The sequence below is a fragment of the Cupressus sempervirens genome, chromosome 7 (genome assembly GCF_028749045.1).
Source record: "Cupressus sempervirens isolate cs-2001-9-10 chromosome 7, ASM2874904v1, whole genome shotgun sequence".
Lineage (NCBI taxonomy): Eukaryota > Viridiplantae > Streptophyta > Pinopsida > Cupressales > Cupressaceae > Cupressus > Cupressus sempervirens.
The window spans coordinates 573,999,208-574,015,801 of record NC_143124.1 but is presented as its reverse complement, the minus strand read 5'-3'; the positions used below and the strand labels follow the sequence as shown (position 1 = coordinate 574,015,801).

Here is a 16,594-nt window from a genome sequence, read left to right as displayed (position 1 = left end):
TGAGTAAACCCTAAAAATACTTGATGAGTTAACTTAGAGAAATGCTTGATGAGTCAATCCAAAAATAATTTTTAGGTCATTGCCCCGAACCACACGATAAACAACAAGTGTGCATTACTTGTCGAATCAATCACCATAAACCAACACCATATGCACATTCTAAATCACTACAAGAACCACAAAAATTATCCCTTTCTTTTGTTTTCTTATTGAATTCTCTTAAATATTTTGTGTTTTGAGATCAAGGAATGCATTTTTCATGGTAAACTAATAACTTACTTCACTAGGGACTCATTGTTAGGCTCTACAAATTTCACTCTTCCCTCAACCTAATAAGTCTATAATTAGCTATGAGGCCCCTCTCTCACAATCTCCCCCACCTACTGCCATTGTTGACATGTTTGACTAGATCAAGAAAAAAGACATTAAGAACCCAATAGGTTGAGTACCCCTAAAATTAAAAATTCTAATATTGCTACCCCTAACACTATCCCTAAGGGAAAAGTCTCTCTACTCTTAGCTTTCAATAGGAAAGGAAGAAAAACCTCCCACTACTAAAAAATCAAAATTCTTTGTTCAGAAGTTTAGTGGAGATATTCATGATGAAGTGGAAGAAGAACATAACATCCCTGACAAGTCTAATAGATGGGCAAAGAGGTCACTAAAAAAGGGGAAAAAGATGTCTGTATGGAATATGATTCAAAAAGAGGATACATAACAGAGGAACTAGTTTCTAATGAGGGAAATGAGAAAATGAATAAGAAGGAAGATGGTTTCATGAGGACTAATGAGAGTGTTAGCTTAGGTAATTCAACCTTCAACAACTCAACCCATAGAGAAATTTTCAAGGAAAAATCTCCTAAGATATGTACTAACTTATCAACTCTTTGGAGAAACCCATCCCATTTAATATGCATTTGCTCATCGATTTGGCATGCCTATAGAATGAGGTGAATACTCTAAAGAATAGAGTAAGAAAAGTTGAGAGGAAGTTGGCTAGCATTATCTAGATTCATTCTTTGGGTTCTACATAGTTTGACAACCTCTATTTACCTCATGCAATATAAGATTATGGGTGAAGATGAAGAGGGGGGTAACCACAAGGACTTGTTCAAAATCTTTATCGATAATTGGTCCATTATGTTGCATAAATCAAGGTGTTATATCATATCTAGTCATAAGGTTTGATGGGGCCTAAACCCTTGACCCCTTAAATGTGCTTTTTATCTCTACTTTCAGCCTGTGTGAATCTTTGAACTCTTATTATTTATGTTACGACTTTGGTTGTACTAGTATGTTTCTAGGTAGATTGTGTGCTTATTCCCCTTTCTCTAGTGGTACTGGGTATGATAGTTCTAACATTCATTTGTATAGATTATCGATCTATGGATTATATTTATATGTTAATAGCTCTGTTATAGGTTGATTTTGATGTTTATTTATTATTAATGTGTTGTGACTTTATGCCTTGCATTGTGAAAATGTAAGGTGTCAACACCTTAATTTTGTAGTTGATGAATATACAAAATGTATGTAATAAAAACTCATTTAAAAAAATCATAATGAAGCAACTTTATTCTTAATGTATCTTCTTATTTTATACAATAATTTGTGATACTTTTTAAGCTTCTAAGCTCATGAAAACATAATGTTTTATTCAAAATATATGTAATAAAGAACTCTTAAAAAGATATATGGAGAAAACTATATTTAGACAATTTAATAATAAATTACATTAGTTTTCCATAATTCAAGATTTTTAAAAGCTAGTTTTTGGCTATTTGATATTGTGAAAGTTTTTATATTAATCTTTACATCATACTCTATGATCCATCATCATGATTAGTCAGAAACTGACTTTTTCAACTTAACAATGGTTACAAGTCATTATAAAATAAAAATACTGACAATCATTATACCCAACTCTTGTAAATAACTCTTGATGAATTTTCGAATGGTACAAGAATAAAAAAGTGGAGTGTCCTTCATGTTCCTTTCGCCCAATCATCTATTCATAAGGGCCTGTTTGTTTGTTGGAATATGAATAGGAAATGTTTTCTCCATTTGGTACCCCAAATCAGAATAGGAAATAGGCAAACATATTCCAATTTTGCCCCTAAAATAAGCATATGTCCACTCCAAAAAATATTTGTTATTGGTATGGGCCATTCCTATTTCCAATCTGATTTTTTTTTTTTTAAATGGTTAATTTTTTTTTTTAAATTTTGTTTTCTATTTTTTTAAGTTTATTTATTTATTATTATTATTATACATTTTTTTATTATATCTATTTTTAAAAATACAAAACTTCAACTTATTCCTATTCCATTTTTGTAGAACCAAACAAAAGAGTAACATATTCCCAATGTAATATATTATATAACTACTAATAAAATTACAAAATTGATTTAAGAATCTATTATATAACTACTATTTAAGAGGAGACAAAGACGGTATAAATATGAAACACTGGCCTTCTCCGGTCCGGATACGGATAAAAATTTCAAGCCTTTGCAAAGGTTTGTTGGCTCTAACACCAAAAAAAACGTTTGATGGGCCAAAAAATAGCAAAGGAAGGAGATCTGTTTAAAGGTGTGTGACAATGAATGGAATGGTGTCAAAACGAAGGCTTATTAAACTAATGATTGAAGAAAGCAATCTCACTGGTTACGACACAGGGAAAAACATTTCACAACTCAATCATTCGGCAGGGGGAGTGAAAACAAACTAAACCAAAACAAAACTATATGCACTTCCAACACAAGGTGCCAATACCACCTTCCCAAGAACTCATCTTGAAAGCAACAAATTTGGTTGTGATTATTGGTCTAATTCGGATTATTAGATTAACATTGACATTAACGCGGATTCTACAATTTTATCTAAAAGGGTGCTTCATGGCTATTTCATTGTGAAGGCTGACGAAATCATTAGTGACAAGAGATTTAAACTCTTCAAGGTCGGTTTTGTTTTACTCTGGAAACCCAATTTTCTCAAATAGACTTAAATACAAAATTGTGAATATGCTTTTGGCTGTGAGAGCAATAAGTAGCAGATGGATTATATGATATGGTCACGCAGCAAAGATTGATTGTAGTGATTTCAGTGTGTTTATAATTTGTATAGAGAAATATGTTGAGAAAAGGGTTTCAGTTGAATCACAAATCTGCTATGTGGAAGGTGTTGAATGGGGCAGCAGCATTAGATAGAAAAGGAAAGATGGGAAAAGTAAGAGCTATTGAGGATAATGCGGAAGCACAAGTAGGGTTCCCTCAGAGTGTTATTGTGGCAGTTGATGTGAGCAAGAACATTGCCCACGCAATTGAATGGGCTTTCAAAAATGCAATACAACCAGGAGATTCCATCATTCTTCTCGCCATCCTCCCACCTAGTACTCTTCACTCTTTTTGCAAAGTACATCCAGGTACAGGACGTTTTTCCACCATTATATTCACTCTCTTTATATATGTATATTATGAATTCAATTGTTTATTTTTATTATCTTAATGATGGATAACTAATTGTTGTGATATTTTGTTGAAAATGTTATACATTTCTTTGATTGATGGTGTGGGAAAATAAGGATAATGGACTGGTCACTAAGAAGGTCAGTAGCTCAGTGGTAGAGTATCCCAGCAACAAATAGGGTATTCTAGGGTATTCTAGGTGACTCTTGATCCACCATTGTTTTTCAAAATAGAGTTAGAGCATAGGTTAGTAGAGTTCGGGCAAGCCAGAGAACTTGTAGTATGGCTCAAAGAAAGGTATAAGAAAATGAGCCATATCTTTAGTACTAGAGCATCCAAACAGCAGTGGAAAGTCCAATTTTGATTCTTTCTTGGACTATGAAAAGCTTAATATTGTATTAAAGCCTAGGCTAACCTAAGATCATTTCAAATGAAGACCTGTAGTATGGCTTAAATGGAGTGTTGGATAATGAGTCACAATTTTAATTGTAAAACATTTCGACAACGATGGAAAGTCCTAAACTCTACTCCAATTTTTAAATGCTTAACTGGACCAAGCTGTGTAAACTTGTACTATAGCTCAAAGGATGGTAGCCATACCTCAGTAATAGAATATCCCAACAGCAATCAAAAGTTTCAAAGTTACACTTTTAGCCGATTCATGAAAAATCTAACATGCTATAAGAGCTCAAATCAGCAGATCCAGACTGTTAGTGGTAAAGTATCAACTATTATTGAAAAGTCTTCGATTCAACCCAATTGATCCGTGAAAAGTTTAACAGAAAAATAACAACTACAAATGCTGAACTGTTTTTAAAAGAACTCATATTAGCTATGCATAAACTTTGTAAGATTCTTAACTATATGTATTCTAGCAGTAAATACCAATCAAAGCATGTTGATGATTTGGGCTTCATTCATCCTTTCCAGTTTCCTGTACCTCAGGTTGGGGAAAGCTGTTTGGATGGCTTCTCAAAGAGCGTGGCTCCATCGGAATGAGAAGTGAAAAAGAAATTACAAACTACTGCTCTCAACTGCTGCACCACCTCTGTACAACTACTAAAATAACCAAGGTAGCAACTAATCAAGTTTTTCTCTTATTCTAGGTGAATATTTTTTAATCTTACTACACTGCAATAGACATGAGAAATCTGATATAGTTAACCATTGTTATACTGTTACTAATTGTTATTCTAGATTGTAGTTTGTACTCGTTTAGAGTGGCTTCCCTATGCCCATATAACGCCAAACCTATTACGGGAGCTGTGCTATTCTTGCCTCTCTTAACATCTATATTTTGTGCAAGCCTTTGTCCGTTAACTGGATCTAGAGTCTAGGAATTTATTTATTTTGCCTTTGAGAATGACATTATTAAGATTTCTAAGTCTACGCCCCTGAATTATACTTCCTTGGGCTCTGGATTCGATGGATGAGTGTTCGGTTCTTGTAGCATTCTGCCCTCCCTTCAGATTGCCTTTGTTCTCCACTATTGTGGTGGATAGCCATCATAAGAAAACAATAAATCTACAGTGAAAGTGAGTAAAGGGAATACATTTTTAAAAACTTTGTGTATTAAATGAGATGAATTTTGATAGCAGGTGTCCAGTGAAGTGAAGATTTTAACAGTAGCACCAAAAGGAGCGGTAGCAAGAGAAGCAGAGAAGCTTTGTGCTTCATGGGTTATACTCGATAGGTGAATCTCGAATATAAGAATTTAATGTTGTAGTTATTGTACTTGTTCTTCAAGTGATAAATTAAATCTAATTGGGTTTTTGTGATGCTGTCTCTAGGTGTTTATCAAATCAAGGGGAATTGTGTGCCAAGAGTTTACAATGTAACGTAGTTGTTGTGGATCGTAAGGTGCCGAAGTTTTTGAGACTTCACTTGAAACAATCTCGAGGAATCCATGCCTTGCCTTATGAAGAGGCCATGGAATCTGCCTCTTTTATTTTGCCTGGTCTGATTCCTGCACACACTGCCAATGTTACAACCACGAACGATCCATTGATTGGTAAGACCGTAAACGAACCTCCCAAGAGTGGGAAAACATCCAACAACTCAACCTCCGATACGCAAACTCCAAAAAGTTCTGCAAACTCATGCTCTGCTTCAAGCTTAGACCAAAGTATGCCTCATCTTCAGCTTAAATCTAATGAGTTTTGTAACAATGATAACCCAACAAAACATTGGAATGTTATGACTGGTTGGAACTTTGCCGAACAGAAAAACTGGCAGCTAGAAAGCAGTAATGATGATGTTGATGAAATGGATCTTCAGCACAAATCTAATGAGTTTTGTGAAGCGAAGAAACCAATGAAACATATGAATGTTTCGCCTGGCTGGAACTCTGCAGAGGAAAATCGGCAGTTACAATGCAGTAATGATGAAGTTAATGAAATGAGCAAAGCCTTCGAGGATGCGGAGCTTCAGGGGAGAAGAAGATTTCAGAAAATGGCTTATGTGGAACTGAAAAAATCTATAAACACGCACTTAAAAGTGCCACCGAAGTTTTCAAGTCTAAACTTAAAGAGAGCCATTACTCTCTGCTCTGTTTGTCAAAACAAAACTCCAGCATTTGGTCAGCCTCCGATAAACTTCTCCTACAAAGATTTGGAGTATGCCACGAATGGCTTCTCACAAACCAACTTTCTGGCAGAGGGCGGTTGCGGTCCTGTTTACAAGGGAACACTCTCAGATGGTCAAGCGGTTGCTATTAAACAGTATCAGATAGCAAGCAGACAGCAGGGAGCTCGGGAGTTCTATGCTGAAGTTAAAGTTTTAAGCTGTGCTCAACATAAAAACGTTGTCAGGCTTATTGGTTACTGCACTGAAGGAGGAAAGTGGCTTTTGGTATACGAATTCGCATGCAACGGCACCCTCTATAATCACCTCCATGGTATGCTCCAATTTCATTTCAAATTCATTTCTATACCTTGAGATTCGTAGATTACAATCTTCTGGAGAAGATAAATTGCAATACTGCTCTGTTTTTAGTGGTATGATCAGTTTCATTTAAAATTCAAATTTATTTCTATACCTTGAAAAATTGATGGATGACATCCTTCATTAGAAGCTCAATCGTAGTACTCCTCTTTTTTAAGTGTTTTGCTGTGTTCCATTTCAAATTAAAACTTATCCGTCTGCGTTGAGATTCATAGATTTTAGAAGCCAAATTGCCATATTGCTCTGGTTTTAGTGGTATCGAGCAATTGAACACAAAATTTCATTTTCCATAGTTTGGTTTATAGGAGAAGGGGAGAGAGCGAGGATGGATTGGAAATACCGTCAGAAAGTAGCAGTTGGGGTTGCGAGAGGCCTGAGATACCTCCATGAAGAGTGCCGTGGAGGTTGCATCATCCATCGTGACCTCAGGCCCAGTAATATTCTCTTGACACATGATTTTACGGCAATGGTAATTCATCTTAATACTCTAGGGAAATCTCAGTATATCTTATTGAAGAAGATATCATATTTTAAGGAATTTTAAAAGAAGCACAATCAATTGATCTATTACAATGTTAATGTAAATATTTTTATATAATCTATATGGACTCACATGGACTGTCAAAGTCTATTACAATTCGCTTAAAATGTGCGTTCTAGTCTTAAGCTGTATGCAATAAAATGTTTGTGTTCGGGATCCTTGTGTATAAAGTTTGCGACATTTAAGATGATGGCATTATAGGTTGGGGACTTTGGGCTTGCCAAATTGCAGCCAGATGGCGAATGGGCAGAAGAAACGCACATACTTGGCACGTTAGGGTAATTCGCACACCCCATAGAACCAAGATTTGAAAGAAAAGAAAATTCATCGTATATATATAATTAGCAATTTTCTAATGTTATTACTTTGAATTTGTATTCCAGTTATGGGAGGTATGATGTCAGAAGTAGGCAATAACATTATCATTATTAATGTTGTTTTTCCCATGACAGGTATCTTGCACCTGAGTATACCCGGACAGGACGAGTCACAGATAAGGCGGATGTATTTGCTTTTGGAGTGATATTGCTGGAGATGGTGAGTGGAAGAAAAGCCATTGACGTGTCCAGGAACAGAGGACAGCAACGGCTCTCTGAGTGGGTGAGCTACAACTCTATGTTGAACGAAATCTGTATACGTCATCCTTCTCTTATAAAGAGAGAGTTGTTTAAATTTTATTTGTTGTATTTCCGATGATAGATTATTGAATGTGATTTGAAATATTGATACACAATCAAATTCACACATTCAAATAAAATAAATTGTAAAAATCTAATAATGTTAAACACCTGAATTGCATACGATAATGTTCAACAACTGAATTGCATGTCATATATTTCTTGCTTCAGGCTCGTCCAATGTTGGAAAACAGGAAGATTCGGGAGCTCATTGACCCACATCTAGAAAACAAGTTCTCAGAGCGTGAGATGCAATGCATGATCTATGCTGCATCCATTTGTATTCATGAAGATCCCGACTCACGGCCACGCATCTCCCAGGTCTGTTTACTGTTTACTGTGCTGTTTAGACACCGTATTCTAAACCATGATTTATTAGGTGCTCTGTTTTGAAATTACCCAAATTTAAAAGTTAAATTCATTATTTGGTCTATTTGAAACAACCAAAATTTGATCCATTGGGTACTAATCTCTTGAAGCACATTTTAAACTTTGATTTGATCAGGTAGTTTATTTGAAATCACCTATTAGATAGTCTATTTAAAGCACATACTAAGATTTGATTTGATTAGATCGCATTAGTTTGATTGATTAGATGGTCTATTCGAAATTAGACTAGTTTTTCTAATAAGATTCATCTAATATGATTTCATGATCCACCAAAACAAATTTAAACCAAAACACTGTGAGCACCTCACAATCTTTCTCTGTTTATGAACACGTGGAGCATTCGATTTTGATGAAAAAGCTGCAAGATTTATTTAGGTACTGAGGATTCTGGAAGGAGATGACTCATACGAGAAGGTTTGTTCTTGGGTATCCCCATCAGGAGATGACTCTCTACTTGAAAGAGCGAAGAACAGCAGCAGCAGTAGCAAAACATCATGTAGGCGATGGATCCATGGTCAAAATGCAGCTTCAGATGGGCCTGAAATGAGGTCCAGAGATTGTAGCCTAGGCAGTAGACAATGCGATTTTGAAGGGATTTCTAGTGAAAAGTCCAGCACAAGTATTCCTTCGTCTCGTTTCAAAACAAGAAGAGGAAGAGGCGTCCTATCCTTTGGGCGCAATACAAGCATGCATTCAAGTCCCATGATAAAAGGGCACGAATTTAGGAAACTTAAAGGCCGTAGTGAGGGCTATAGCATATTAAGCCCTTGGGCAAAGACAATGGAAAGGGATACCATCCTCACTTCACATGACTCAAATACAGCTCTTTCTCATGATACATTTGAAATTTCCAGCAGTGAATTCTGTAGGAGCTCCAATAGTAGGAAATCCTCACTGACAGGATCTGATTTTCCTTATAATGGCTGGCTGGATAGGAGTAATGAGCTTTATCAGAGTGACGATGATCATAATCATGATATGTTTCCATCGACCCCTGCAAATTCGATGATATTTGAGTAATTAGAAAGAGATGTGATAATTGTCTCAGTTGAAAGAGGAAAAGGAAGCTGTCTTTAAGGAGCCCAAATGTAATATCCTTGGGAGAAAGAACATTGTCACTTGGAACAATGCCTCTTCTATAGATTCTCCACATTTCTCTGGGTGAATGAACAACTTGTACATTCTCCAAAGTTATCGAGCTCCGTGTTCATCAGATGAGAGACACAGAGTATAGTTGTTGAGAACTGCCTGTTCCTGAAGCTCTTGGATTTGGATTAACTTGTTGCTTTTCATAAATGAGCATGAGCTTCACACTGCAATATAGAGCTATATAAACCTGAGCTGCTGCTTCGGCATGTCATAGTTGTGCAAAGAATTTGTAGGAGCATGTAACTGTATAAGATTGGTCCGCATCTAATAAGATAAAGTTCCCAGATCAATATAGGATAGTAACGGTTTCCATTACATATTTTTGGGGGTCCTTGTTTTCACTTGACTAGAATATCTCTCTCTCTCTCTTTAATGCAGGTCTTTGTGCTCAGTTTTCTTTTGTATATAATTCCAAGCTAAGTCTAGACAATTCTTTTAATATCAAATTAGATTCCATCTTCTAAGCATATTTGGTGACATTAGTAATATTGATTTCAACTTTAATTTTGTTTTAGACATAAACATATACAATATTGAAAAATGTTTTAATATTTTATAATAGTATATATAATTTATAATCAATTAAAGTAATAATAAATATGTATTAACATAGTTACTCTGTCGTAATAATTACTTTGTCATAATAAGAATACTTTTAAACAAAATATTAATAAGTTTACATATTTAAATAAAAAAACTAGATGAGAATAAATATGTTTGTATGTATGCATGATTGTTAATTTTGTAAACTTTAATCATTGTGTAGATTGTCAAAGTACTCAATTTTTTTATAAAATGTTATTCTTATCTACAATAACACTCAAATATTATTTAATAGAGTGACATAGAGATACATTAGGTAAATATATGTATACAAAAATTAGCTATTAGTGAAAATATTTGTAGTGTATAGAGATTGTGAAGGATTTTTTTTATAAAGGTAAAAATTAGATTTTTTAGTGGGGTCAAACTCTTTCACAAAACCATCCAAAACACACAAAACAAGTTCTACCAGTGATAAAATTGAAACCAAGTTGCCAATCAAAACACAACACCAAAATCTACCTTTAATGATGACAAACCCTACCCTAGACAACTACACACCTTTTACCTTATTGTGTAATAGAGAGATGGACTTGAAGACTTTTCTTTCCTCTTTGAGAAATACTCTATGAAGCATAGTTCTCTAGATCTTCTGACTATATTGAAGGGGGTATGAACCACAATAATTAGCTCAACCATGGGCATTGTGTAGGGAGAAGAGAGCTTGATTTAAGAAGTTAACAAATAAAAATCCATTGTTGAATCAAATAGAGGCTATGCCAACATTAGGGGCGTTTAGTAATAACTAAATTAAATAGAGAAACAATTGCATCAGGGATGTTGTAAGGCAAGTAAGAATGGTAAAAGGACTAAAAAATCATCAAAATGGGTTTAGAGCAAGTAAAAACCTCTAAGATTTGAGCCAAATACTTGGGAAACACTTTAATGGTAGAGGAAGGTATTTTATTAATACATAAGAGAGGTCAACTTTAAGATAATTTGAAGCCAAAATGTTCATTAGCAAAGAAATGTCAATGATATAAATGGATATCCTTGTATTTGATACATCTATTCAAAGACCAATTGTCTAACAACAAGATAACCTTCCTAGGAATCCTCCAATAAGTCCACATGTAGTGCCTCTCCCATTTACTTTTTACATGACATCCTAATGGATGAGGCTTTGACTTTTTGTATGGTTGTGTAGTTGGATGAGGTATTGGTAATGTCCTTCTTTGGCTCTTGATGCTTATTGGTCACTCCTATGTAATTGGTTGAGTTAATCTTGTGATTCAATGACTATTCTTGTGTTGTAATTATACATTGGCACTATGATGCACCTAGTTTAGTTTTTTTCTTATGCTTATTATGAGATTATTATTCTATTCATTATTATATTTAGATTGTGAAACATTGTTGATTATGTGTCTTATGATGTGAATGATGGTTTCATTGAGGTATGTATTAGTGGTTACCTAAATTTGATTATATCCTGATGATATTTTATGAGTACCATGAGATGCAATCAAGTAGTTGCATTGTCTGCTGCATTTGATTACCACACTTTGCTTCAATTACTCCAACATTGTTTTAGATTAATGCAAAAATAGGTTTTGAAGGGACTCGAAACCATTTACAAAAGCCAAAGATAAATAAGAAGCATCACCAAGTTTTTCAAGGACCTGAAACCTGAAATTCACCACAAGACATCAAAAAACTAGGTTCTACAGGGACCTAAAACCACTAGAGTAAACAAGAAGAAGCAAACCCAAGTTTTACAAGGACCTGGAACCTAGAGTTTAATACAAAAAGGTGGAAAAAAAAAAAAAAAAGAACCAGCAAACCAACACTCCAACGAACCTAACCAACAACTTAAGAAGCTCTTTGATGACCTCCGCTAACTCCTTGCCTACCTCTGTAGTGCTTTTAATGATGTCTTCTGTTGCAAACCCAGGAGCCTTAGGAGCCTCAACAACTCTTTTCTTCATACTCTACCTTGTTCTCTTACTTGGATCGCCTAGACTCTTAGCCCCAACTGTATCTATAGTGCCTCTTGTGTTTGTAATCTATACATTGTTATATTTTGGTTTGAGAGATAATTATTACTCATGTTATTTTTACATTTGAGATGACCCGAGGGTCAAATGGTATACTTTGATTTTAGCATCATAGATGTTAGATTATTATGTTGTTCAGTTGATCATGCTTGCATAATGATGTCATTTTGAGATGGCAGTAGATTTATGATGATATCTGGTTATCTAGTATTTGGGCATATCTTTGATTGGTTATATGATTGGATTTAGTGTTATGGTTATTTACTTCATTCTTGATTTGTGATGCTTTATGTGATCGTGAGTGATGTAAATGGATTATTTTGGTATAATTAAATAAATGGCTAAATTAAGGTATTTAATGCATTTATTGCTTCGGCTATGTTATTATATGAAATTGTACTTGATTATGTGTTTTAGTGTGCAAGCTTTATATCCCTGGCAATGGCACATGGAGTTAGTGATTTAGTTGTTCATATTTAACCAATGTCATCCATGTATGGTCAACGCATCTTATTTAAGTGTTTAATTTAAACCTTCCGATAATTTGATTAAATCTGGACTCATTTGCATTATGTGATTAGACATGTGAATGTGTCTGTATATCTAGAGGTTCACATTTTCGCGAAAGTAATTAAGGAATTTATGTGATTTTGGGTTTTCGGGCTTTATTTTTATTGATTTTAATTTCTAGCAGCTTTGCCATAGACGAATTCCAATTACTTGGAATAGCCTATTTTCATTTGGGTCGATTCGGGGCTTAATTAGGTTACCTAGTTATTTGCCCTAATCGATTATTCACTCAAAAAGTGAATAAGTATCCAAAGAGGAAATTAATCCCTCACTTCTCACTTTTGCAAATTAGAAATTGGAGAGTCTTTTTCCAAAATCTTCTTCTAGAGGATTGTATTTCTATACATTGCGAGAGCTATGGGCATGGGATCTTTGTGAGATCGATCTTGTTGGATCTAGCTTGAGAAACCTTGCTTTGTCACAAATTTTGTTAGCTTTCGCGAGATGTTTATTTTATCTGGTTGATTTCTATTTTAGCCCTTTTGGCTATCAGGTAGGGCTCTCTCATTTTTGTGTTTTAGCTCCATTTCTGCTTTCATTTCTGGTAGTTGTGTTTTAGGAAGCTAAGAACTAGTGTTCCCCTCCATTTTTTATTGTTAGTTCTGCCTAGTTGGTCAGGTATGAATGTTTTCTTGATCTTCAGGATGAGGGTTTGGGGTTTCACACCATTATGCTAGTCATTTTTGCATACAATGTCTAAACCTTGATTTTATTGGATTTTTGTGGCTTTTGTCCCCAAGACCAAATGGGTTTTAATTTCAAAGTTTTTTGAGTTTTGAGGTTTTTACTTCGATTTGCATGTCGCCTAATTTTCTCAAGTCTTCTTGGCATAATGTTGGTCGTGGACTTTGATTATCTGTGGGATGTTAGTCAAACTATTGTTGCATTTTTATGTTGCATTGGGATGCATGTCACATTCATCCTCCCAAGCTTTGTTTCAGTTGAGTGTTATTTTGCTTGTGTTCTCATCTAACCCAGTTTTATGATCTTCGTGATGGTGGTGCACCCACACACAAGCACTTGCACATGCATTTTTTAGGTGACTTGCGAGGCCTGATCTCCCATTGTATTTTGGTTGAATTATGTTCATTGGGGTTGGGTTGGGAATATGCATACCTATGGGCACTCATTTTTGGATGTATATGGTTAGGGTAAGGTAGCTTCATGGAGGGACTTCTACCACAACCTTGGTGACTTTTCCCAAGTTGGTAGAAAGAAGGCTTAACAAGTGATAACTAAATAAATTAGCTTGGTAATAAATTTAAGATAATAAAAGTCTTTGTGAGCACCCGGAGTTGGTCCAAGGACACAGTGCAAGAGCCTTCTGTTGGGAAGTTGATTCTACATAGCGCTAGCTTGGGCTTCCAATGCCAAGCATTTTCCCCTGCATAGTTCCCCATTGAGTGTCTGACTAGGACCTGTACAACTTGCATTGTCTCATGATCTTGGTTTTAGTCATCATTACTGTTTGGCATGAGTGTTAACCATGGGCATTTTCTTTGTGTGTTTTTGGTTGGATCATTATCTCCATCAGCATGACAAGAGTTAACCTATGGGTTTCACGTGTTTGGGAGGCATAGCTACCTATACCACTATTGGGGACTATTAGATTGTGGTGACTGATCAGGAAAGTATTGTACATACTTCATAAATAGTGGGGTTCGGGGCATCGCCCCGAAAATTTGTTTTTTTGGAAGTAGCCGACATGGTAGCCGACATGGTAGCTGACATATTATGGCCGACATGTTATAACCCTAAAGCGGTTTAATACTTGTATAAAAAGGGCTTAGGGTTGGGTATTTTTTTATGTGTGGTGATACGAAATTGGTTCTTGCGACAGTATTGAGCTGTAAGGGATTACGGATTGTAATCAGGTTGTAATCACTGGATTGTAATAAGATCGGACTTGCTGTTTGGTGGACGTAGCCCAGGGATTGGGTGAACCACGTTAAATCTCGGTGCCTTGTGTTCATTTCTGTGTGTTCTATTATTTTTGTTATTGAATATATTTGCATGTAGTTTTTATTTCTGTCTGTGGTTTATCCTAACAAGTTGTATCAGAGCCTAGTTGTTTCTCAGTTATCCTTTGTAGGAAAGTCTCACGGTTAAGTGGGAGTCTCACGATTGAGTGGGAGCAATGGCAGATGATGGTAAGCTAAGGGTTGATAGGTTTAATGGGCAGAACTTCCAGTTATGGAAGATGCAAATGGAAGACTATTTATATCAGAAGGATTTATGGAAGCCGTTGGAAGGAAAAGCCAAGAATCAGGGAACTATGTCAGAGGCTGAATGGGATCTTTTGGACAGAAAGGCACTCAGAAGCATTCGGTTATGCTTGGCACCATCGATGGAATTTAATATTACAAAAGCAAAGATGACAGAAGATTTGATGCAAACCCTAGCGACACTGTATGAAAAGCCCTCCGCTTCAAATAAGGTATTTCTCATGAAGCGTTTATTTAATATGAAAATGGCAGAAGGTGGATCTGTTGCAAATCATTTAAATGAGTTTAATACTATTACTAGTCAATTATCTTCTGTGGGTATCAATTTTGATGAAGAAATTAGGGCTCTCTTGATTTTGTGTTCTTTGCCTGAAAGCTGGAATGGCTTGGTAATGGCGGTGAGTAATTCTGTTCCTGGATCTAGTACCCTAAAATATGATGATGTGATAGGTGTTATTTTAAGTGAGGAAACTCGTAGAAAATCCTCAGGTGGATCTACATCAGGAAGTGCTTTAAATGCACAAAGCAGGGGCAGAACGACTGAAAGAGGAAGTAACTCTGGAAATCGTGGGAAATCAAGAGGAAAGTCAAAGGGGAGGAGGTCTCAATCGAGAGGACCAAATGATTACTGGTACTGTGGGAAACCAGGGCACAAAAAGAAAGATTGCTGGACTCGAAAGAAAAATGAAGGAGATAAATCAGATGGAGACAAAGAGGCAAATGTGGTAAGTAATAAATCCGAAGAGGATGCTTTGCTTCTATCTTTAGAGAGTGTTGATGATTCATGGGTTTTAGATTCTGGTGCTTCTTTTCATGCTACACCTCATAGAGGTTATTTCATTGATTATGTCCAAGGGGATTTTGGGCTTGTTTATTTGGGGGATAATGAACCCTGTCAGATTGTTGGAAAGGGAAAAATTAAGATTAAGTTGCAGAATGGGAATCATTGGCTACTACATGAGGTAAGACATGTTCCAAAGCTGAGTAGGAATTTAATTTCAGCAGGGCAACTCGGTGATGAGGGTTGTGTAATTACTTTTAATGATAAAAATTGGAAGCTTTCAAAAGGTTCCCTTGTAGTAGCAAAAGGTGTGAAAGTAGACACCTTATATCTTTGTACAGGTCATATTGTTCCTTCTACTTTGATTGTTTCAGAGAAAAATGAATATTCAGGAACAATTACTGCAGTTGAGCAGGGAGAACAAATAGTTGCTGTAGATTCTGATACAGCGTTGTGGCACAATAGACTTGGGCACATGAGTGAGAAAGGTATGAAAGTACTTCATTCAAGGAAAGTTTTACCAGGTCTAAAATGTGTGAATATGGATTTCTATGAAAGTTGTGTGTATGGAAAACAAAAGAGAGTGAGTTTTGTAAAGACGGAGAAGGAAAACAAAAAGGAGAAATTAGAGCTTGTGCATACAGATGTATGGGGACCGGCTCAGGTATCTTCCCTTGGTGGCTCTCATTATTATGTTACATTTATTGATGACGCAACTAGAAAAGTATGGGTTTATTTCCTTAGACAGAAATCTGATGTATTTCAAACTTTTAAGAAATGGAAATGCTTGGTTGAAAATGAGACTGGTAAGAAATTAAAATGTCTCAGATCTGATAATGGTGGTGAGTATTGCAGTCATCAATTTGAAGATTATTGCTCCACTAATGGTATTCGTAGACAAAAAACTATTCCAAGGACTCCACAGGAAAATGGAGTGGCTGAACGCATGAACAGGACTATAATGGAGCGCGCAAGGAGCATGAGGTTGCATGCTGGGTTGCCCTTACACATGTGGGCGGAGGCTGTCAATACTGCAGTATATTTGATTAATAGAGGTCCCTCTACTCCTTTGGGCTGTGGTATTCCAGAGGAAGCATGGACTGGTAAGAAGGTGAGTTATTCTTTTCTCAAGACCTTCGGTTGTGAAGCTTTTGCTCATATAGACTCTGAAAATAGAACCAAGCTAGAAGCGAAATCAAAGAAATGTGTCTTTGTTGGATATGGCATTAATGAATTTGGCTATAGGCTTTG

The 16,594-nt window shown here is 35.8% G+C and overlaps 1 protein-coding gene across 1 annotated transcript; it reads left to right on the top strand.

Annotated features, from left to right (window-relative positions):
- The first annotated feature begins 3,035 nt into the window (after window positions 1-3,035).
- LOC149548048 (uncharacterized) lies at window positions 3,036-9,482 on the top strand. Its single transcript, XM_089794826.1, has 9 exons — window positions 3,036-3,424; window positions 4,413-4,540; window positions 5,066-5,160; window positions 5,258-6,363; window positions 6,716-6,879; window positions 7,153-7,229; window positions 7,404-7,551; window positions 7,800-7,949; window positions 8,394-9,482. The coding sequence occupies exons 1-9, from the start codon at window positions 3,133-3,135 to the stop codon at window positions 9,036-9,038; spliced, it is 2,805 nt and encodes a 934-aa protein (XP_089650952.1). The 5' UTR covers window positions 3,036-3,132; the 3' UTR covers window positions 9,039-9,482.
- The last annotated feature ends 7,112 nt before the right edge of the window (window positions 9,483-16,594 follow it).